Here is a 25,001-nt window from a genome sequence, read left to right on the forward strand (position 1 = left end):
AGTCAGGAATGCCTGCCATGTGTAGACCATCTGCGGTCTGGGAGAGACGTGGTCCAGTCCTTAGGTTGTCTCGAGAGTGTAGCCTTTTTGTTGGGATGCTAAACCCATACACGTACTCCACCATCCAAGCAATAGCTTAAGTATGAAGCTAAGTGTAGCTGCATCTACTGACCTGTAGATTGTCAGAAAATGTAGCACCTGAAAAAGCACATGGAAAAGCATGAATGGATGCAGTTTGTCACGCTTGCTGCTGGTGTAGCAGGTTTAATTGATAAACTTGGCAGCTGCTCAGCTTCATTACATTTTCAGTGTATTTAAGGATCAGCCATATTACAGTCGATTTAGCGTTTGTTTTCCCATGACTGTGTGCCAAGCGGTTCGCCGTACAGAAAAAAGGTTGTTGCTGCGTTTTCCTCTGATGTGTGTTGTGTGTGTTTATGTGCTGCAGTGCCAGCACTTCAAATGTGGCCAAGCTGGAGGAGATGGAGCGCCTGCTGAGAGAAGCCCAGGCAGAAAAGAAAAACCTCCTGGAGCACAAGGTCACTAGGAGATAATATCAGAATCACATTGAGTTCATCCCATTTGTTTTCACAGTTTTAAATTTTAATTTGATTAAAAAATCCCCAGACTTAAAGAGACACTACCTGGTAAAATGCTTCAGTTGGCATTTCAATAAAACACAGTTTTGTTTCCCCATTTCTTTGGCTGTGCGTGTGTTTTTAAAACTCTTAACAAATGACATGATTACTCAGGAGCGTGAGATGGACATGCGAAAGCAGGCGCTGGAGGAGGAGCGGAGGAGGAGGGAGGAACTGGAGAAAAGGCTACAAGAGGAGACGAGCAGACGCCAGAAGCTCATCGACCGTGAGGTGAAACTGAGAGAAAAACAGAGGGCACAGGTAGGAAAGAAGAATGCTGATATTATAGCCTAAATGATAATGCATAACCCCCCCCCCTCACTGTATGGTTTCAATCATGTCTGTGCTGACAGTTCTCAGTATAAGCTTCATTCATCATCTTTTGTTCTCTTGCCTGCACCATTAACTGTTGGCAGTAGAAGAAAGAGTCTTGTACCTGAGTCTGTCTTGACATATGATGCACAGCTGCATGCTAATATAAACACTTATAATTACGTCACTGTTATTATTTGAGGCAATTACCTCTTCTTTTGGATCAACTCCTTCACTCTTTCCTCTCCAGTCCCGGCCACTCACACGCTACCTGCCTGTGCGAAAGGATGATTTTGACTTGCGGGCTCACATTGAGTCCGCGGGCCACAGCACAGACACATGCTTCCACTTGTCCATCTCTGAAAAGACCTGCCGTGGCTATTTGGTCAAAATGGGAGGCAAAATCAAAACCTGGAAGAAACGCTGGTTCGTCTTTGACCGCAACCGCCGCACGCTCTCCTACTATTCAGGTAGGCATGAGGATGCACATGCAGGCATAAAAACTACCACCTAAACATGCAAGTCAATCAATCAATATGAATAAAACTGAAGGTGCTACAGTACATTTACACACATTTGTATTACATGTTATGGCAACTATTGTCTTCTGCAGACAAGCATGAAGCCAAACTTAAAGGAGTCATCTACTTCCAAGCCATTGAAGAAGTGTATTATGATCACTTGAAGAATGCACATAAGGTATGTGTTTACATATTTACACACACATATATACTGTATGTTGCGACAAAAGTGATGAATGCAAATAACTCCTCCTAATATCCTCATTTGTAAAATTCTTCTCTCTGTCTCCCACTCACCATTCATCGTTCCCCATCTTCCTTCTCTCCTCGTATTTCCTCCCTCCTGTCTCTCCCTCAGAGCCCAAACCCCTCCCTGACCTTCAGCGTAAAGACTCATGACAGAGTCTACTACATGGTGGCTCCGTCTCCTGAGGCCATGAGGATCTGGATGGATGTGATCGTCACAGGTGCTGAGGGATACACCCAGTTCATGGTGTAGTGAAGGGGCACAGTGTGCCATGGTGCTACAACTCTTTGTGCCTTTTAAAGACTATGTTTATTAAGCGTCTTGATGGGTCCATCAAGACGCTTCTTGGCAGCAGCCTTGAGTTACTCAAGATTAAAATGTTAATAATTTCATAACATTTTATCCACCGCATTTGCAAGAAGCATTCATGTGAATTTGTAGGCAGATACGAGATGGTTATTTGAACATCCCAGAGAAGTAATGAAGTTCAGCATGTCTGAAATATGCTGCGTTGCTCCACTGTGCCTTAGAGGGAGTTCAGGTGTCCCAAAGGGTTTTGCCTAAGGTTTTGCTTTTGTTTTGTGTAAAATCAAGTTTGCTTTTATATGAGCTTATTACAACCGATTTCCTTCAGAGGAGAGGAAACTATGGCACAGCAGCTCTTTATCCATAAGAAGCTTTTTACAATTATTTTTTTACATGGAGATACTGTTGGAAAACCAGTTTGTACCAGCTGTATTTTATGTCATTATCAACATTAGCATCAACTAGGAATACATAGCAGCAGTTCTGTTTAGAAATGCTCGATGCTTGAGCCCATCATCTGTTGTCTGACAGTGTTTCAGCCACAGGGGGAAGGGCAGAAGTTTTGCTGGTTCCAGAGTGGCAGATTTCCAGATAACCGATAATGGATAACTGACGTAAGACTTCCCCTCTCCTCTTTTAGACATTTTGGCTAATCTTCATAAACAGATAGCAAGCTAATATAAAAACCTAATAAAAAGTTACATTTCAAAATAGCTGGTAAATCTTGGCCCTTGCCTACAGATTCTGTATTCATATGCAGATGTCTGTTTATAGTGGCGTACAAAGCTCAAACAATTTTAACATGTTTTAGATAAACTTGTGGTCAATTTTGCGATGGGATTATAGAACATTCAAGTGTGTTTTAATCTTTTTTTAATCAGCTGCCTGTGTACAGAATAAAAAGTGCATATTCATTTAGTTGAGAAAATGTATTTTAACTCTTCATCTAGGTTTAATTTCATGTATCATTACTGTGGCATTCTCAGGTCTTAACTGTGTGCATGGATGTGCGTGCATGCATGCTATATGTTGTGAGTTTATACTCATAGTATGCGCTAAAGAAGTTTTGTGTGCATACTCTTAAGTACACATGTATTCAATGTGAGCTTATAATGTAGCTCCGAGGTGCTATTCTTACGCGTTGAATGACACTAACAAGCCACATCTTCATGTCAGACTTTTAAATCACTCTCAACATGGTGAGAATCAGCCATTTTTAAAGTGGATTACTGTTCGGGGTTTACAGTAGTGTCCCCACAGGCTCACTAATGAAACAACTGTTTCACATAGTTTGTGTCATTCAATTTGTAATTTTCCAGTATAGTTAAAGCAGTTAGTTAAATAAGCATGAGGAAGAATGAAACAAAACTGTGTTAACTGTACATTTTGACTCTAAGTTGTAGTTAGGTTTTAGATTGTTATGGTCCATTATCAACTCAAAACTCCAGTTCGTGCCTTTTTTATCATATTTTGTGTGACATTATTTTTTGTAGATTTCTATTCTGTATTTTTAAGTGCTACATGTATCTATATACTAAATGCCAAACTGTCTGTGGAGAGAAAAACACAAATGTGGAAAAGGGTGCTGAGTGGTATTGTGAGACAGAGCCCTTGTAGGATTATGTTGTCTTTTTAAAAATGGTATGGTACACACACTTTTAAGTCATCAAAACTGACTGATTTATTGTGCTGCTTTGGTCCACTAGCTTTAATTGCCTTTCTCTTATTACCACTACTTAAGTGTTTTAGTTGAAGTGACTATTCCACAATGATCACTAAAGCTGCTTTTATGTTGTATATCATAGTCCATACTACGTCTGAATAATACAGTCCACTGATCGGTGCATTTATCATCGTGCCTTTTGGCTTTGCTTTGTTTTATTGACCAAAGTATTTGTTTATGTGGTATAATGTATATGTGGTTTCTTTGCTTTGACTTCAGTACAATAAGATCAAAATTGTATGTTTTTACATGACAAGCACATGGTTGTTTTTCACCAACTAAAGGAGATGTTAAAGTGGAAACTACCATGGGCTCAAACTTTTTTTTTTTTTTCTTTTTTGGATAATTGATTTTTTAAATGTTGAACCTTCTGTATTTATGCCCTTACTGATGCATGTATCTTAATTTTGTATTTCTGTATGAATATTAAAAATGATATATTTTACCTTTTAGTAATGTTCATCCTTTAAGAAGTTAGTTTGTCTCCTAACATAAACCACAATGCCACTTCTGCAGGAATGAAACTAAGGCTTTGACATCTTCAGCTTGATAACAAAACAAAAAAATGTTAAGAACAGAAATGAGAATTTGTGATAGACTGTAGTAGTCAACAAATCATTTTCAATTTTCATACTCCAAACACAAACCTCAGGTGCTGCCATGTGAGGAGGCTACAATTAAACTAGTGTATCAAATGTGTAACATGACAGTCAACCTTCATAAGGAACAAACATTCAAAATAACTTCATATCAATGACTAAAAAGCTCTCAAAGAACTTTTAGCAAACACCTACTTTATCTAAGAGTGGAAAACTTCACCACAGTAATACCAATTAGAGGAAAAAAAGAAACATGCACATTTCCTCTGTGAAAATATGGTAGTTTTAGAAATTGTTTATATTATAATAATAAAAACAGCATAACGTCTGTCTGTCATATACCAGCAGAGTGAATCAAATCTCTCATTATTTCCAGAAAATAGTGCAATGTAATGTCTTACCAATCAGGTCTACTCTCTAATCCTCTTATTTCTTGACATCAGTGTGAGTACCTCACATACCCACTGGAGCTGCCTGGCTGAGTCACGTGGAGATGGAGCGCCGCCGTGTGGCGGAAGTCGGTACCGTCAGCCAGCCGCAGTCTCCTGTCATCCTGCACCGCTGTGGCCGCTGGACTGCTGCGGTGTGAGGCAGAGACACGTTACAGAGGGGCGGCTGAACAACGAACACTATTAAATACATGTTATTGGTCCTTTGATCGGGGGAACTCATGTTGTGGCTGGTATATCCCATCGTGCTTTGTGCGTACAACACGGTTTAAATAAAGTTTCCTGAGCGAGGAGGCTATTTACTGTGGAAAACAGCCACGCTGCCGATTTAATCCACGTGAACACCACAATAACCCACCCTCCATAATAACCCACCCTCCACAATAACCCACCCTCCATAATAACCCACCCTCCACAATGACCCACTCCACCCATCAGGCTTCCACTATTAATCACATTATTGATCTGAGGGATAATTACAGCACATCTGACAGAGTTTTTCCAGCTCATCCATAGACTGTGACAGGGATCAGACACCTCCTGTGGCTCCTCTGGGTTACATTCGTCTGACCCAGAATGCATTTCGACATCTGTCCATGTCTGAGGGGCTTTAGTGTTTGCTGTACTGTTCCCATAGACTGTGTACCTTTATATAATACCCTACAGTTACAATTCAATTCAATTCAGTGTATTTGTATAGCCCAGTATCACAACAGAGTTGTCTCACAGTGCTTTACAGAGTTCATTGAAATAAATGATGCAACTTTTCTCAGAAGCTGAAAGTTGCTTTACTCACCAGAACCAAGCTTTGAATGTGGAAGATTCCTTTTCCCATCCTGTGATATCATGATCGACCTTAAGGCTGTGATAAGTCCAGTGAACTGGTAAAGTAACTACATATCTATTATTACTTCTATTGTTTTTGGCCTCATGAGCTGTTTTATGTAAGGTTACTACAAGTCAAACGTGTTTTTGGATGTAACAACTGTATCAGTGTACGTTATGATCATTTACACGTTCACTTTTCACTTTTATTTTGAAACTTTGACACTGAACCAAAAGTATTATTTTTGAAAGTTCAATCATAAACTGGTTTTGGTTATGTGTGCACCAATAGTATAAATGTGCAATTTCTTACTCCCCAGCTCCCATCCAACACCGGCTCCAATGTTGATCAGTAGGTTCCCCTAAAAGAGTAATACAATAAACCAGTGAGGTCACCAAAGACTGTCTACCTGAACCCATTAAAATGGTGAGTTTACAGTTATGATATAGGAGATATCTTCAAGTAGCACAAGGAAGCTTGTTTGTGAACACTTACCTCTGCAGACCAGTTCAGTGCAACCAGAAGACCTGACAAACCTGCCTGTTCCTAACAACCACAGCTTTGATGAGGTGTCAGCCGGTGTTTGTGCAGTCGTATTTGTTCTGTCTTTACACAAAGCTCAGCGGATGTTTGTTGACTCTGCCTTGCTTGGATGCCAGGTCAGGGTTAAGGTTATGGGGGGAAAACGTCGACACTTACACTGAAAAAATACTCTGAAATGAGGGCAAAGGGCAATTCTCACATGATCCGCTTTGATTTCTCAGTTGAGACCAGTACTGGCATTGTTAAACTTTAAAGCATAGAGCTGCACAACTGCTGCAGCGTGATTTAGGCCAGACCACATCTCTGTGCTGCAAATACACCGCCACTGCTCATTCAATTTATAGGAGAAGTAATTTTATGTTGCAGCCACTGGTCATTTAATCTGTCATCTGCCCTGTGCTAATGTATATGGGTGGACTTTAAACCCACACACATCAGACTGCAGCATCTGATGCTTTGTCACCTCATCTTGCATTGTGGTTTAATAATCTGGTGCATCTGGGCCGCTCATTAGGCCATTTAGTGTGACAAGCTGTACAAAATGCCTTTGACAGATACAGCATGTGGCTAAACGAGATTAATGTAAAGGCTTTACTGGTTTCAGTTTGAGGGATAGAATTAAAAGCCTCATCGTGATTCATTGATATTAAGTCCAGTGGAGCTTGGCTGCAGTTTGATTTAGTGGCTATCTGGTCTGATTTACCCTGGATCAGTTCAGCGGGCCTTGGCTATAAATAGACACAGTGAGTGAGTGTTCAGACCACTGTGGTAGTGTGTGTGTGTGTGTGTGTGTGTGTGTGTGCGTGTGTGTGCGTGCATGTGTGTGTGTGTGTCTTTAAGAATTCAGCTGTAATTTGAGCCCTATAGGAGAGAGAGAGGGAGAGAGGGAGAGAGAGTGTGTGTGTGTGTGAGTGTGTGTGTGTGTGTGTGTGTTACCTCACACACCAACAACCCCCATCATTTCTATAATCGAGCGTCGAGCTGCACGATCCGCACCTCTGCAATTATGCGCGCTTCGTGCCGGACGGGATTCTCGGTAAACACCGCAAAGCTGTCACGGACACGGAGCTCCAGCCCCGCTGCTTCCCCCACGAGTTGTTAGCGTGCGTGTGGAGCGAGAGGCGGGCTGTTTTGTTTACCAAAAATGACTCGCCATGGCTGTGGCTGTGACTCTACATACGCGACCCTGGAAACCGTAAGCAGCTGAGGGAGCGAGGCGCAGATCATCTTAATGAAAGTCATAAGGTAAGTCCATCTGGGATCTGTATACCCCCCCTCCCTCCCTCCCCTCCTCTCTAACGTCCTCGGCTGGTACACAGAAACACGACCAGGCCAAGTGTGCTTTATTTTTTCCCCCTCAACACATTCTACATCAACAGCAGCTGGCCAAGCAATGCGGCGTGAATTGGCCTTGTGTGCGCGCTGTTGTGGACCCTGTTCGTTGCTTCTAAAGGGAACCAGAGGAGCTCTAGGCTTGATAACATGATTTCTTCGGCCGATCAGCATCTCTAAAATGCGATTCGGTGAGTTATTTTCCTGGGGTTATCGTTTCCCCGTCACACAGAAAAAAGGTCCACCCGTCTTACGCAAGCGCATTTTAACCTTCCGAGCCTGTCTTTACAGGAGTGCATGAAGCTGGCATTACAGTCTGCCAGGCACAAACTTGCTCCAGCCCTGTGCAGTGGAAATAGACATCTCTTCTGAGAAATGAGGAGCAGGCCTGTCTTTAAGGCGGGCCCAAACGTGCCAGCCTCTATCCTAATGGCTGGGACAATAATAAATCAGTGGGGGTCTGAACAACACCGCTGCTGAGTGCTGGAGTTAGTTTGGGGTTGATTCTTCTGAACTCGTTCTTTCCACCTTGTCATTGCATCTGTGTTTGTGCTTTATCACTTCAGTGTGTTGTCAGAGCAAAGAGAAAAATGGGTTTTTCCAAAATAGTTTTCTGTTGTGATGCCTGGCGGAAGTCTTCATTTATATATTGGTTGTGGTTTCAGGCACCTTTTATCAGCCCCACAGGTCTATTAGGAGTTAAAGGCACTATGAGGGCAGGTCTCACTGATTTGGCAGGTTCTTTTTCTTTTCCCTCAAAAAAATAGTTTAGTGGTTTCCTCTTGTTGATACAACCCCATTCTTCTATTTCACTTTGGTTTAAACTTTTATGGCACATTAGAACCATAGTAAACACACTGTTCATTGTGTGAGCTGTAAAGTGTATTAATCTCTGCTAAAGAACCGCTCAGGACTCGACAAACGTAGATTTTCATGAACAAGCGGTGCTTCGCTCTCCTCAGCTGTTTCTTCTCGTACTCTAATGTCGACCTCTGCAACCATTTGCCCTTGGCAGCAGGGTCCTGCATGGGTCTTACAGGACGCAAACATGCATGTGTGTACCTAAAACAAACACTGTCTATGCTTTGTAAGAATGGCTGAAGGTAGCCTCCCCACCCCCACCCCCACACACTCAAAGTCCCTGTATGGACTTTAAGTGTCCCTCTAATAACAAAAAGTCCCTCTGCCCAGCAGCATGCTACATTATTGCTGGTGCTCACTGCCCACTAATGCATTACAGGCAGGCATTAGGAGAGGACTCTGTGGAATTGGCCTTTCAGTTCCCTGGTGACTTCTTCTTGGCTACAGCGCTTCAGTGAAGTACACTATTTGTCCTCAAGCATTTCTTTGGCGTAATGCAGGAACAAAAGCCAGTATAAAATCACCAGTGCCAGAGCTCCAGGGAGCGAGATGCGAGCCTTTTGTGAGCCTGTGCGGGGAGATACTGAATATGCCTTTAAAGTGAACTGACTTGGTCTCTTACTAACGGCTGGCACAAGGCAGATCAGGCCATATGCAAATCACTCAATGCAACAGTCATAAAACAGTTCGGTGGTCCGACTGCAGTGGGCTCACTGACATACATTTCCTGGCTACAGGCCAGTGTGCATGCAGAGCAGCTAAGTTTGAATCTTTGTTGCCTTATAGAGAGCACTCACTTTTGATCCAAATATAGATGTGACAAATAGATTTTTGAGTAGCTTCAGGCCTTAGTGCAGAGTTCTGCTACACACCATGGCACTTTAAAGCCTAGATTATTGTAGAAATATGAAATTGATTTTATTGAACTTTCCCAAGCCGATCACCCTTTATACCGTGTACCCATGTTCCACTTTTATTCTCTAACACATGGCTGACATGTGCGTTGCTCCACTGGCAAAGCTGTGATACCAGTCCCCCATAACCCCCTGAAATAGAAGAAGTAACTGAAATATTAGCCTCTAGTAGAGCTGTGTGATGTATTAGTTCAATGTTTAATGATGATTTCTACCAGTGTGGTTGTCTAGTCTACAAAAAGTTTGCTTTTTGTGATGTGATTTTTTTCCCGTAGTGTTTGGCCAAATACTGTATGACACTTAATTTCATCAAAATCATCCAGCCCCAACCTGCGTTATTAAACCCTGCTCAAACTGAACCAGTACAACAGCTGTTTATTAAGTTTCTGTAGAATTCCTTCTGTACATGGTGGGATTTATGCCATTCAAATGATGGAGCAGCTTTAGTGATGCTCTCACCTATGATGTCAACAATTCAAGATCATAATCACCCCAGAGGAGAGGGGGGGGGATCATGTTCCCTCCAAAATATTAAATATTGATATTTGCCCCCCCCCCCCCAGTATTTGTAATGACCAGACATGACATCAGCTCCTCCACAGGCTGAAATAGAGCTATTTGTCCCTCTCAGTATTCAGTGTTAAACGGCCTCCTTCATGCTGCTGTACAATCCCCAGAAGCATGTGCCAGAGTGTTTTGGTCATTCTCTATCTGCTGCACACAGATCTCTGATACACCGGGAGCAGGCTTGGGGGCGGGCTAGAAGGTGTGGGAAAGGAGTGGGAAACCTGGTCTGTAGCTGATTTGCCATTAAACTGTGTCACTGACCAGCTTATCTTTGTGTTGGCGGTTGTAAGGGGCACATGCTCAAGGGTGGCGGTTCATGCCAGGACATAAATTGTCTGTGGCACATTGCCATAATTGCCCTGCGTACTTTGATCTGTGTTTTACGCAGCATGTTACTGCTGGTTAATGAGAAATGCATGGCGTTTATACGAAACAAGCTCTCATACACAGCTTGCGCCAGGTGAGTGCACATCCAAGATGCTCTTATCGTTAAATGGCATGCCATTAAATGGCCACTCAGTAACAGTGAATGTGCCCACTGAGTGGATCTGAAGATGCACTCTTCCCAACAATATACTAAGGGAAACACTGGATTTTCTGTCACTCAAAGTTTCTGTGTGTGGGTGTGTGCTTTAAGCAAACAAAAGAGTAAAACAGTATATTCCTACATTACAGCTTACTGGGTCTCTATCAGAATAGATATAGTAGATAAACATGTCTGTTTTTGAGCTCCCTGGGAAAATGAGTGTGTGTGGTTTTTAGGGGCTGTGTGTGCTGAAACCACAATTACTAGTTTCAGCACACAGACGGTGTTTCTTGATACTTTTGTCTTCCGTGTGAAGAGCCACGCTTCCTCTGTAACACAGACTCAGGAAGTCACACATTAGCTTGTCGAAAACTCCACATTTATCAGTCAGGTAGCCAGTGTTTAGCAGCAGCTCTGAAAACACAGAGAAACTAATGGAGCAGAGTTGATGACAAATTATCATATCTTATCTTTGATAGATGGTTATTTCCAACATGTTGCCTATGACATTACTCCACCTTTTGTGGTGAAGGCCAGAGGCGGCTCTCCAGCTTAAGTTGAGTTAAACATTGACTTGGCGTCTCCTGGCAGGTGTGATTATTCTGACACACCATTTGCTTTGGCTTGGCTGACCTGAAAGTGTTTAGTGACACCAAAGGAAAACACACCCTCTAATACCTACTAGTTTTAGTTAATTGTTTTCAGGATCTTGTAATGAAGAGTTGAACTGAACTGTTAGAAGACGAACAGAGTGTGGTTAACTTCCCCAGTCTTGAGTCTAACTTTTGCTTTCTCTCTCTCCGTCCTCCCACAGTGGGGTTGGGTGGCCATGGACCCATTCAGCCAGCTTATCCTCACCATCTCGGTGACCAGTTTCCTCACCTTCCAGTGGCTCTTCCACAAAGTCAGCCCCTGGATGTCCATGCGCATCAGTCCCGGCTTCCTCGGCCTCAGCGACAAGCAGAAGGTGGAATGGAACTCAAGGTGACTTGACGTGACATTTGATCGTGATGAGTCTGAATATTTTCATGCTATGTACGGCAGAGTGTGTGTGACGCTGCTCTCAGATCAGATGTCGGTCAGAGGGGATTTGTTTTAGCTGGAACCAATAATATGCGCTGACTGTCAACATATTTGCTATGACACTATGTGACTCACTGGTAGGATACATTGTGGATTTTGCAATGTTTGCTTGGCAAGCCACTGCTTCAAGGTGCTGCTGGCATGATGGAAACCCGACTGACTGGTGTTTTTGTTTTTTCAGCCTTTCTTTGGCTGTGCATTTTGTAAATTCAACTTCATACCTTTAACATTTAACAAGTGCCTATTTCAGACTGACTGTAAAACTTATACAAGATTGTATGCATAAAAAAGTATTTCCCCCCATTTTTTCAAAGAAAAGGTTGTTGTAGAGTTGTTCGATTTTTTTTTTTTTTTTCCTCATCAACCACATCATACGCTCATGATTGTGGCAGCAAAATTCAAATAAACACTGGCTCGTATAGGAACACACAGGATATACCACATGCACACATTTCCTCCACGTCAGTCCGCATCATCAAGCAAAACTGATGGTAAATAATAAGGCTTTCACCTAAACCATCCACTGTGAATGTCCATTACATTCTGAGCAGATTGCTCCTGTTTTAACGTTGGCCTACCTTCGTTACAATCCATTGATGATATAACTTGTGTCTGTTGTGCTAATGGACTCCATTGTGGACTTGCATTTAGCAGTGCTGCCACATCCCACAAATGGAAGCAATGTGTAAAAGTGCATAAAAAGTCAAATAAAACAAACTATAAACTATAATCTTCCTTCACCAGTCAGATTATCCTCGTACCATTTAAGATTATCTGTCAAAATTAAGGGGTGACAAAGCTTCAGGGTCACGGTGCTCACACTGATGACTGAGTGAGTGTCATCTGTTGTCATCTTCTGACTTGTTCTGGGAACATTGCAGAAACGTTGCTAGAACAACAACTAGACTGGAGGACGGCGTGTGCCTGTGTCCTCTTGAGCGAGACTGACTGTGATGCTGCTGTGATCTTTTCGAACTATGAGAGCCGTGAAAGCTCCTCAGTAGATTGTAGGCCAGTGGATGTCCAGCGGGGAAGAGTGTTCAGAGGGATCCAGCCTGGTCCAACTCGCATGAATCACTCGTTCTCCTTTTCTCTCATATTCAGTTTATCACTCAAGAGAGCACTTGTGAAATTGAAATGGTCACGTGGTTTTATGAGCACATGAAAATTAATGATAAGTGGAGATGGATCCAGGCTATGGGGATCCCTGTTGAGGCCCGTGACTTTACAGATTCTATTTAAGCAGTCTTACAGTCAGAGTAGCTGTCATTCTGTCCGCCTGACTGATCGCTGGGAGCTGCTGGACTGTATCACTGCGTAAATGACTGACTGGGACTGTGTGCTGCTCTGCCTGACCCTTCAGCAGTGTTTAATCTCTCAGTCTAATTGGTCTGAATCTGTGTGCAGCCCTGACAGGCAATCAATTGATTCACCGTGAGCACTAAAAATGCAGCTCTCTAAACAACAGACCACTTTCCCCGAATAAACAAACACTCAGTATTCCTTTTTGGAAAGCTTACAGAACAGAAAATCCATGACGCGTGTCAGCATCTGCACATCAGACAGGAGCAGATCATCACGCCTGTGTTTGTCTCTGGTTTTCCTTTCAGGACGGTGTCGACGTTTCACGCGCTGTTGGTGGGAATCTTCTGTCTCCACATCTTGACTTTTGATGATGCCGTAAATGAAGACCCAGTCTGGTGAGAGTCTGGCATGCTTTTGACCTGAAGTTTCCATACTTGAGGTTCATTTTATATTTCGGATGATGTAATTCGTTCATAAAGGGCCCTATTGTCCAGTCATAGCTTAGCAGCCACAGGCACAGCAGGCCTGTCAAGCTTTGGATACATGTTAAAGTGTTAAAGTGAATGGGGTTCTAATAAGAGGGAGTCTATTCATCTACTTTAGTAGATGATTGGTATACAATCATCATGCTGTAGTAACCTGGCATTGCTTCCAACGTTTATAGCTAACATTATTATTATTTGCGTTTAGATGTTATGCTAGGAAAAACCCCTGTTGTGGACTGGCACGTGTACTGTGTGTCAAGATGTGCACATATCAGAGTTGAGGATATTGTTGACAGCCCTGTCCTGCTCCAAGCCTGTTCCCCAAGATAGCTGTAACACAAATTGCCTCTCTGGGGACAATTCCGTTTTCTAAACTAAACTGAAAGTGTTACGGTTGTCAAAACTCATGTGCTCGCCCTCATTCCAAAAGCTCGCTCCCTTTGTTAAGTGAACACTTGCGCTTACTTACGCATATGCATGTTTAAGATCTTTTTACATGGCTCTCAGGTTACCTGGAAACATTATGAAGTCAGATAGTCGAATAGTTCGGGATTAGTAGAGCTGATAAACTTTGCTAGCTGCAGTTGTTATTTCAGCTGATATAACTCAGCTAGAAATGAAAAGCCTTGCTTGTGCATCTTCTGTGTGAAATCATTGTCTCAAAAATAAATCTTCCCGCCATTTTCACTGGAAGCTGCCTATGTGCTTGACCGGCTATTTAGTCTCTGAAGTGATGGTAGTGGGAAATCCCCTGCAAGTTTGAAAGTGGTTTACTCATACAGTTGCTATCCATCTCAGTTTATTTTTTCATACTGCTATGAGGAGTCATCATTAGTCAGACATCTTTAACAGGTAGGGACTTTAAAATGTAATCACACAAACCTGGTAAAAAACCAAATGTGGTTTTTTTTTTTTTTTTCCAACAGGGGAGATCCTACACTGGTGAAGACAAACGTTGCCATCACAACAGGCTACCTCATATCTGGTAAGAGACACATACAGGTAATGTTTGTGAAAGTGAGACCGAAAGAGCATGTGTGTTATTGGTAAAAAGGAAGTGACAAACTTGATGGTCAGATGATTCATTTGAGTTTGGGTCCTACTGTGTGTGTCATCAGTTAAAATAACTGATACATAGATCATATTTGTCAAGTTTTTATTATTTAGTAAGTATTTGTGTACTTTGAATGTTGATTGCACCAATGACATGGTATCTCTCTTTCCCCTGTACTTCTATTTTCCAGATCTGCTGCTAATATTTTACTATTGGAAGGCGATAGGCGACAAGTTTTTTGTAGTTCACCATCTGGCAGCGTTGTATGCTTACTACTATGTACTGGTGAGTGCCCTATTGTCCAATAGCAGAACGTGCAGGCAAGATGGGAAGGAGACAACCAAGAGTGAACAGCTGTGTCCTGTCAAGTTGGGTGCTTTTAATTAATTTAGCCACCGCTCAGTAAGTGTCCATGACTGTCTCCATGCTGCCATGCAGCTCCCATAGGTTAGTGTTTATATGCACAAGGCAAGGTCAGCGTGCTCAACGGCTCCACAGGTGTGCCCCAAACTGAACAAACAGACAATCAGAGAGGGAAAGTCTATGGATGTTTAAAGTCCACCGGTTTGGCTTCTTTCGGTGAAAAAAGTGCGACAGAAAGTAAAGCACTAGTTGATGAGTTAGAACATCAATTGCTGTCCACGAGAGATGGTGTTCCAGCAGGAATCATTGTTTGCCTGCCCAGTTAAGGTGTGAAAGCGTTAGGTGGTGATTTTGTTTTTGCTTGCCTGTAAAATAAAATACATTTTAAATGGTGTTGTTAGGATTGCAGGAACAACACTGATAGTCGGACATGTCAAGTTGGTGTGACACTTCACTCAGGTTGAGCAGTTGTTACAGTTTCACTCTAAAAGCCCTCCTACCAAAGAACACGAATGTTGACCTTTGTAATTCACCAGATCAGCAGTTTGGTGTGAAGGCCCTATTAGTGCCAATTTGTATCATTTTTGTGAAATCAACTGTGGGCGTGCAATTAGCCCTGATAATAATTTCGCAGCTCCTCTGAAGCACTAGTGACTCATAGGTTATAGCTGCACTGTGAGTTGTCTGGATATGGCAATAGTTTGTGTAGCGTACTCAGCATTCACCGGCAGTGCTGTTCACTCGTGGTTCAATCTGAAACCCTGTAGGTCGCCAGGATCTGTGGATAATTATTATGAAAATGAATGACTATGGTATTTTTTGCATGGAATGCTCAATGATGGTACTGGCTGATGACCCCCTCCCCCTCACTTTGCCCTTACGATTTCTGTGCTTTCTGTTTGTTTAACCGACCCCCTTTAATGTTGTGTGAATCTGACGTAAGCTGAACCTTTCTGAGTTTAGCTCAGCTGAATGCCTAACTGTAACCACTGTGTGCATGCTGGCAGATCTGAAGCATCCTAATCAGGCAGGATTCCTTTCTTGTTACTGTGCATGCCAACAAACGGTATATAACATTCCTAATTACTTACCTGCCTATCTACAGTACCTTCCACCTGTCTGTTTTTGTGCCAGAGCCTAGTTATGCCTCTTCTTTCTCTTCCTTACGCTTCTCCTGAGACCCCCTGATGAGTGAAAACTGTCAAAGCCACTCAAATAATGTCATCCACATGACCCCAAGATGACACCAGACAGCCAGGCCCTTTTTTCTAATAATATGTGGAATGTATTCTGTCAGGTGTATGCCATGACTTTTAAACAATTACAGATTTACTGCTTTTCAAAAGTCAGTATTTCCTTTATACCCATGTTATTTATTTCAAGCAAACTTACAGGGAATTCAGTTTGTTCCCCTCTTAATACTTGCTCTGTATTTTCTGTATAGGAAACAATGCAAAATGGCGAACAGTGTGCATTGCTCTGCTTCTGAGTCCTTGTAGTTAAACTGTACTTTTAAAAAGTACCGTTTTAAAAATGCTTTACATATTCCTATACTTTTGGTTTTACATTGCCATTTGGAAAAGCAGTAAAGCACTGTGGATGTTTGGTTTCTACTGTGATGGAAATCTCTTAATCAGGTTAGCGCTGACTGAAAAGCTGTCTGGAGACGATGTCTTATGCACAAATGTTTATTGAGGCTTGGTCGTGGAGAACAGAGAGAACAGCAGACAGTGTGAACACTGCCTGATGCCACCTCAGTTCTGAAGGTTGCCTCCCACGATCAGTCTTTTAATCCCTGCTAGGCGTGCCAAATTTTATTCCAGGCCAAAATGTGGTCATTCCATTGGCTCTCTGAAATCTGAACAAAAAAAACTAACTGTTCACGTTGCCCTCAGAAAACTAAACTGTGCTCCAAAGACAGAGACGGGGGTTCCCCAACTTAAAGTTTCACAGTAGGCGTGAATGGGACCCCTTTACCTCCTTCTACATTTCAGTCACTGGCTGGATTTACAGTTTTGTTGTTCTTCTTTAATGTGACACATCATATTTGCATCCATTTTTTTCCTTCACTACCCTGTTAATGAGAAATATTACTCCCCCACATGTCTCTGTTTAGACAAGAATAATTAGACTGAAACAGTGTCACATTGCTGGAATAAAATCATGATTTATAACTGACTGTAAATCCAGCCTTTTGTTTGGAGAAACAGAGCAAGCACCTGTATCTAAAACAATTAGGCTAAATGAGACGAAGTAGGCCATACTGTAACTGGACACTCATGACTGTTTCCTCAGACTAAACCTGAAGTTCATGTGGGATAACAGAATGAATGCTCCGCATTAGTCCACTGTGGTAGGAAAAAAAAAACGTTGCAAACTCTGTTGCCTTAACCATGTTACAAAGTGGTTTAAAAAACCAACATATAAAATTGGCCTACCCTTGATGTCCTTTTCATTTTATTTAGTTTTGTTCCCAGTTAAAATTGTCATATGTTGTCAGAGTCTTATTAGTTAATGTGTTGCTTGTTTTTATGTCAAAGTATTCATGTCAAACACACAATCGATTCTACCTAATCGATATGAATATTAAAACCTTAAGCACGCAGCCAAATTAAGGCGTATTTAAATTTTTCTTAGAGCTGGGAAAGCTGTGTCAAAATATGATGAATTATTATATATACAATATATAAATTAGCTTAATTCCATGGGCTCCTTGGTATGTTTTGACTGTTAATTACTAATGTCTTGGTCAAAAAAGTGTGCAACATGTTTTCTGCAGCATTATCTGTCTTTTGTGTCTGTTTTTAACACTTTCTAAGTATAGCTTCCTCAAAAAGATGGAAACATAATGTAACTGCTGTGTAAATATTAGGTGCATGCTTTCTTCTTAGTGTTGTAAGTGTTGCTTCTTATTTGCTTCCAATTGTGGTGGCATCTTTTTTTTAGTTTTTCTTCTAATATATGTGTCTGTCTGTCTGTCTGTCTGTCTGTCTGTCTCTGCGTCCTCGGCTGATTTTAACATAAACAGCCCCTCTTCAAACCCTACATGCAAAAACTACCAACTTCAAGTCGGGTTGTGTCATCCCCTTCATGCAAAAACTACCAAAAGGGTTGTGTGTCATTTTAGAAACCCAGAGCAGGTCTTGATCTAGATGGGGACTTCTTTATTCCTGTCTTGTCTGCTGCTATTGCTGTTGTGTTGCACTGAGCAGATATGATGCCCAGTCACAGTATGGACTTACCAGTTCCTAGAGGTACTAGCATGCTCATGCTAGGTGGAAAGTTCACACCTTATGGTACAAAAACCCCAATGCAGATGTACCCTGTTTGTATCACGTAGTAAGTATGTTTCACTAACCAGCTTTTGTTTCAGCCCTGAAGGTGAGTCTTCATTTACCTGTCACCAGCCAAATAACCTTGAATTACATGTTGTTTGTGGGTCTTTTACTGAAATAGAATAATGTGGTTTTTATCTTGATTTTGAGTTTGACTTATGTTCTGAATTTGTATGTTCAGGAGTTAAACAAAATTCACTTTTGGAGCGTGTGCTAAATTCAGACAATCTAATTCTGCTTAAAATCACGATACAAATCACAGCGCTCAGTCTCCATAATGTACTTTTTCCAGACAAAACTCCAGTCAGACCACTGAACTCAAATTTATTTGTGTAATGGAACAATTTGAGTGCCTCAAAACCTACAGCTGATGTAGCAAGGCAGGCCTGATCAGCAGTGTTGCCCTGAACGCATCTTGGTTTTAAGATCGTCTTTGTTCGATGTAACAGCAGCTGAAAATGATGCGTAAAGCAAATTTGAAATAATGTTGGCTTATGTTATAGTAGGATCACTTCAGGGTTTCAGAGAGGGAACAAAAACACCACTAACCGGCTGTTATTATGAACGTTGTTAGCTTCATCCGGAAGCTAGCACTAACAGTTCCTCTTCGAGCTCAGGTGCAAGCTGGTTAAAACCCGCTGAAGATGATCTCATACCTAAGACAACATGGAATTCAGGCCCTGATCCTTAAAACAGTGACATGTTTGGCAGTTGTATATATATATCACTTTTTACTCCTACTGCATGGCTTTGGATTGCTCCTTCAAATAGTGGCTGGCTGAATGAATGTATGGTTGTACAATAAATGTATAAGCCTGTGCTGTGTTGATATTTGCTCAGTAGTTTGTTTTTTTTTTTAAATGTTGAGATGAATTGCCTTGTTTGGACTTTACGGTATGGTTTTCTGCTCTCCGGATGAAAAGACATACAATTTTATTAAGGAGTAGTTGGCAGTTGGTTTGTTGTTAGGATGCATTAGTGATTAATAAGCAAGGGAAGTGATTATTATATTAATAAACACAAACATGCTTAATTTATGTGGGCATTCTTGCATGTTTCCCTGTGTTTTAAGTTTTTTAGGGGGTAGATTTATGCACATAATAGAGACAAAACCATCTCTTGTCTCACCAGAAGTCAGCCTACTGCTGGTGTGTCTCGTCATTTGGTCATTAACATTTGATGTTGATAGTCATGGGTCCAAGAGGATGATTTATTGTGATTTATCAGAATAATGACAGTATATTAATGTGAGTGGTGAACACATTTGTGGCTCCTGAGAAATGTGCCCATGTAATCTCAAGACAAATGTGTCAACAAGCCTTTACAGTGGCTACAAATGGCTTAGATTAAAATCTAATGATGTTCTTGTTCTCAGTTGCAAAGTTCTGAGGCAGTTTAATCTGTTATTTTGCACATCACGAGTGCGCCTTTCATAGCGAGGATGGAGGATGAGTTTCTCCTCATAATAAATGGAGATAATGAATAATTAGGCAGTTAAATTAAAGACCAGTCTAATTTTGGCCCGCAAAGCTTGAAGGAATAATTGTGTGCCATGAAGGAGAAGGCTCTTTTCTTGGATCTGCCAAATAGATCTATATTTGGAGAGGACTTCACCTAATTTTAGACCTGAGTCCCCAACACTGTAAAAGTATTTCTGGAGATATGAAATATCATATGGTTATGTCTGAAGATGCCTCGCAATTGTGGATGTGCCTTAATCAAAGTGAGCAGCAGGCGGTACATCAGCCTCATACCAGCTGATCCAAATGACTTGGTGTCTTGTCTTTGTCCCTTTCATGTTTCGTTGTCTTCCTGTTCTCACCTTGTTCTTCCAGGGCCAAGGAATGTTGCCTTATTTTGCTAACTTCCGTCTGCTTGCTGAGTTTTCTACACCATGTGTGAACCAGCGGTACGTACCTGCTTACTAATGGCCCCGGCTTTGGGCCTTTAAAGCTCATTTTGCTGCAATTCTGGAGATTATGTGTCAGAAATTGTAAAAGTTGTCAGGAAATGTAATTATAGGAGGCTAATCCACTGCTTGTTGCACATTCTTTATATGTTCAACTGGTTCTTTGAGATTATAGGAGATTGTTCAAATCCTTTTTAAAGGGTTTATCTGGATAAAGCTGAAGTCATACCGAACATACCTTAGAGAACAATGCCATAAGTGTTACTTCATATTGACACCTTGCTGCTAGACACTGTTTTCTTAGCTTTGTGTTGTGTTTCAGCTGGTTCTTTGAGGTACTAGGTTATCCCAAGTCCTCCCGGCCCAACATGGCGAACGGCGTTGCCATGGCAGTGGTCTTTTTCTTGGTCCGCATCGCCGTCATGCCAGTCTACTATGGTCGTATGTATGCAGTGTACGGCACTGAGGCTTTCTACCTGGTGCCCTGGGGCGGCCGCGTAGCCTGGATCTGCTCCAGTATCTGCTTGGACATCATGAACATTATGTGGATGCATAAGATTGCCCGCGGCTGCTACAAAGTGCTGCGCTCGGCACGCCAGAGTAAAGCCGGCACACCTCAGGAGAATGGGAAGACGGATTAAGGGATCCAGGGTGTCAGTGGTGAGAAAACGCCACAACGGAGACGAAGTGACGTCGCTCTCAGTGCATTGGCGAGCAGAGGCTTGGACACTTGCCTGTCACACTTGGGACGACCGATATCACAGGTCCAAATGTAATGATGGAAAATCTGGATTTTCTTCTTTTTTTTTTTTTAAAGCTGGCACAGTCACTGAGATGTACCGATGGACCGGCTCACTGGCCATCCCTAAGCCATGAAATGACCCCCTAGCAATACTTTGTGTGCATGGCCAGTTGTTTTTCTCTTGAACAATTTACCACTACACAAAAGAGGTCGTCCTGGGACAATGGACTGTTAGCCCAACAACAAATTGTCAAAAAGTTTACCGTTCTTTACATATGTAGTGTTCAACGAAAGACTTTAAAATGTTTTTTTTTTTGTATTACTGCTGCCTGAGTCCCACAATCAAGGTGTTAAAATATGAGTTAATGTCGATGAAGCAAAGATTTGAGGGAACCTCTAACGAATGATTTCTCAATAATGATAATAATGCCATAAAATCATTGTTGGATGCTTGTTGAGGGGAAGGGTCAACCATCTCTTTTTCCCAAGTAAATCTGAATCTAAATTTGCAGGTACTTGACGAATCGGTATGGATAAATCCGTTTATAACTCACCCGCTGTCAGTCAGTTATGAGGTTCATTTAAAAAGCCAGCCTTTGAATACGTTTGTTGGAGTTTTGTGAGTCTTGGGTTTTATTTGCATTTGAATGGTTAATTTAACTAATGTGGGGTTAGATGGGCATTGGTGCACTGTATGGAGACTATGTGTTTTGTCTTGCTGGGGTCAAGGCAAATAGATTTTCAAAGATACAAACAAAATAATAAAGATCAGATGTTTTTAATGAAAGGGAGACTGGTGTATTTTAGGTTTTCTAAAAGGGAAACCGAATGTCTGAATGTTTGTATACTGACATTAAGCAATGCAGGAACATTAATTTTTTAAACAGTTAACATCAGATTTTTAAATACTACCTTACATTTCACAGGATGAAAAAAAAAAAAATCCCATTGCAGAGGAGAGAAGACGTGTTGTTGACACTGTTTTGTGAGAGCCTGCGTTATATTTATTTAACTTGGTGCAATGCATGTTAAGGGGTGAAACTCAACTGGAGTGCTGATTCAGAATCAGTGTCATAGACAGGCCTAACAAAAATGAATCTCGGAGTACAGACAAGGAGCAACCGCTTTGAAATATTCATTTATGCTGCGAGAGTTGGTGGGAGATGTTAACACAATTCAGGCACTCGTCTAGATTTTCCAGCATCAGGCGCTGCGCGTAGGTTTGTGGAGTATTCACACCTTCCATTGATGATATCTTCATAGGCACAAACTGTTAAATTTACCCCTCGGCAACATTTGCCAACGAGCTGCATGCTGCTATGTGTGTTTTCCATGAAGGAATCAGAATTTTTAGCCAGCAAATTAAATCCAGTACACTGCACCCTTTTGTTTTCTGCTGATTTGAGTTTAATGTAAAATCAAAGACAATAATCAGTGTTTCAGATAGTAATAGTTCTGTACGTGTCAAAACTATTTTGTAATTGTTTTTAGAGCATTGTGATACAAATAGTGTCTCTGCCTCACATTACATATGATTTCCAATCAGCTGTTAAACATAACGTGCACTTCCATGTAAGTTAATTGGATGGATACCAGGATTGTGTTTTTTTGTTTTCAGTGGACATGAATATATGGAAGAGTTGTGAAAATTCACGTTACTATTGTTTTCTTAGGCAACATCCTACTGTCGATCATCGTAAAAAATGCTGAACAAATCTGTTCAGAGGTTGTTTTTTTTTTTGTTTTTTCAAGACAAATGTATCATTTGTTCAAACTGAAAGTTAAAATTCACCGATGATTTACGTAATATGTACTTGAATTTTCATTGTCAATGTATCTGTATATGAGCTGTACATCAAAAGCTTCTGTCAGATGTGTGTGAAACAGAAACAGGGATCGCTACTTTTTGAAGTATGCCTTGCTAATGTTCAGCTTTTGATTTTGTTGCCTTTTTAAAACAACTTATGATTGCACAGTGAATATTTTGTTATATCCAAGTCCTCACAGCACTGAAAAATACGTTGTTTTTCGGTGATTTACTTGTGTGTTTTCCATGTCTGATGCCTCTCTAACGTGATTGTTTGGCCTTTGTTACAGATCAGTTTCAAATGTAAAACCGGGGCTTGTTCAGGCTGGTTTAGTGCTTTTATTTTGTTATGGTTTTAAAAATTCAAAGATTTCTGTATTTGTGCCAGTGCTTAAGCCACTACTACTCCAAGGTAAAGACTTTTTTTTCCCAAATCCACGAGCGTTTTCATACAACAGTGCCAACTTGCAACAGTGACCCAATGCTTCAGATAAATTCTGTTCACATAAGCATCTGCACGCTGTGGCGAGTCACTGTATGACGAGGCTCAGTTTAGTTTGGCACGAGGTAAAACGGCGTGAAAGACTTCTTTCAGCTACGCCATCGTTTGCAGGCGGTGCGCTTTGAACACAGTGGACTTGAAGACTGATTATGGGTGGATGTCATCTGTGTGGCGCGTGGATATCACTCGCATCTTTAGACAAGAGCCGGGATGTGGTGTTTGTTAATATTTCACTGGAATTTAAATGGAAATCATTCAAGGGTTTGAGGAGAGCAGGCCACCTCTGCTAGAATCGGGTGGCTCTGTATGCAAGGTCATGCATGGTCAATATGGTCTTCATGCACCCTCTATAACTGCATGTGGTATTGCATGGGGATTGCACTGTAAACAAAATAGCATATACATTTGCAAGACAAATTTTGTTCTCTGTTTTTCTTTTTCTTAGTACATGTACATAATGTTTACTTAAACGTTATTCTTGTACTGTGCCACATAATGTAATCCACAGGTGATGATAATGATGTGATGAGAACATCATAAAGCAGATATTTAGTATAATATCCAGCACAGAAATAATCATCAAGGGAATACTTGAATACTAATCAGCACAGTTTATAGCAATCTGAGCAGAGCAAGTTAACATTGATCCTATGAGCATCTTGCATTGTATGCGTACCATTGTCTTTAATTTATTAATCCGTGCGAAGTAGACATAAACAAAGCAGATGCTGTGGTAACGGAGAACACGGCGCTGCTGTCGGCTAGTTAAGCCGGTGTTGGTGTTTCTGCTCTGAATGTTGTACGGAGGAGGGATGTGAGTAGGCGGACTGTTTAGTGACATTCTATGAATGTATTGGAGAAGATGAAATATTTGTCATTTGCATTTTCATTTGTTCTTTACAATAAATACCAAATTAACTGCTTCGATGTTTATCTTTCAGTTTCTTGTTTAACGAGCCGCTAATATCCGATATATGGATTTGATTATGAAATGAAGAAAATGATCAGCCTCATTACTACAGGCTGGGACATGTAAACATAAACTCACGTTATACCCCTTGCTCAGATAAGCCTATGGCTACCATTGTCTGTGTTGCTTTCACAAACAGCATTAAAGTGATGACTCTAAGCAAAGGACATTTGTCAACTAATGCCATGGTTTTCTACTTTATCTCCCTTCTGTTGGTGAAAGATTTCTAAGTTTTTGAAAGTTTTCTGCCTGGACACTAACATTCCAGCCACTTACATTGTCTGCCCACAAATATGTCAGTATAAGTAAAGACTGACAGGCAAGAAATAGCTATGAAATAATGTTAAAAACGGGATATATAAAAATCTTTAAGCCCAGAGTGGAAATAATTCTACCTTTATCCTAATTGTTGCAATGACCATGAGACGCTTCCTTAACATTTGAGCTAATACCTCAGATGAACCACTAGAGGATAGCATTGTCGTGTATTTTAATTCTCTCTGGCCTCACTGGGGATCTCTGCAGACTCTGTATCCTGAGGTGGGGCTGTGATTTGCTGGTCTTTGTTTTCTAGTCAAGGCTAAACCAAAGATTTATTTACCACAGTCTGACGCCACTGCCTATTCCTGTTGCACGTTTTCCTGACTGGCCACAGGCCAAACACGATTACTGCTGCCACCTCTGTGTCATCCTAATGTGCCTGCTCCCTACTTAAACCTCTCAAGAGAGGAAGAAAGGGAATATGTATATTCTCTCAGGAAACAAAGAAGTCTGGCATGTTGTTGCCACCTACTGTTATCAACAAAGGGGCTGCCATTAAGGAAGAGCTATCTGCATCACCCACTGTATGAGGCAGGATCACAATGTTCCACCGTCTGCATTTATTTTGGGTGGGTCCGGGTGTAATGAATTCATCCACATCTTTCTATCAGGATACTCTGTCGCCTTTGTTTTCTTGGAGACCACTAGCTCATATGCATGCTCCCTGACTCTGCACTGACAGGATTAAAGAGAAAATAGGCGCTCAGAAGAAGATTGAATCCTCTTTGACAAAGAAACACAGTCGTTATGGAGACAGCGGG

At 41.4% G+C, this 25,001-nt stretch overlaps 2 protein-coding genes across 3 annotated transcripts in view; both read left to right on the forward strand.

The window, feature by feature from the left end:
- The window catches only part of phldb2b (pleckstrin homology-like domain, family B, member 2b), a 37,073-nt gene extending 34,862 nt beyond the window's left edge, over window positions 1-2,211 (forward strand). For both annotated transcript variants that reach the window (XM_070852750.1, XM_070852751.1), the window contains 5 exons: window positions 449-539; window positions 753-899; window positions 1,201-1,420; window positions 1,564-1,649; window positions 1,830-2,211. In XM_070852750.1, coding sequence (XP_070708851.1) covers window positions 449-539; window positions 753-899; window positions 1,201-1,420; window positions 1,564-1,649; window positions 1,830-1,970 — 685 coding nt within the window. In that variant the 3' untranslated portion in view covers window positions 1,971-2,211. The remainder of the gene's footprint in view (window positions 1-448; window positions 540-752; window positions 900-1,200; window positions 1,421-1,563; window positions 1,650-1,829) is intronic.
- Window positions 2,212-7,117: 4,906 nt separating this feature from the next.
- Window positions 7,118-23,871, forward strand: tlcd4a (TLC domain containing 4a). The gene is made up of 7 exons (XM_070852686.1): window positions 7,118-7,409; window positions 11,179-11,348; window positions 13,058-13,147; window positions 14,164-14,222; window positions 14,482-14,576; window positions 19,825-19,898; window positions 20,221-23,871. The coding sequence occupies exons 2-7, from the start codon at window positions 11,194-11,196 to the stop codon at window positions 20,537-20,539; spliced, it is 792 nt and encodes a 263-aa protein (XP_070708787.1). The 5' UTR covers window positions 7,118-7,409; window positions 11,179-11,193; the 3' UTR covers window positions 20,540-23,871.
- Window positions 23,872-25,001: the final 1,130 nt, after the last annotated feature.

This window comes from Pempheris klunzingeri, chromosome 21 (assembly GCF_042242105.1).
Source record: "Pempheris klunzingeri isolate RE-2024b chromosome 21, fPemKlu1.hap1, whole genome shotgun sequence".
Lineage (NCBI taxonomy): Eukaryota > Metazoa > Chordata > Actinopteri > Acropomatiformes > Pempheridae > Pempheris > Pempheris klunzingeri.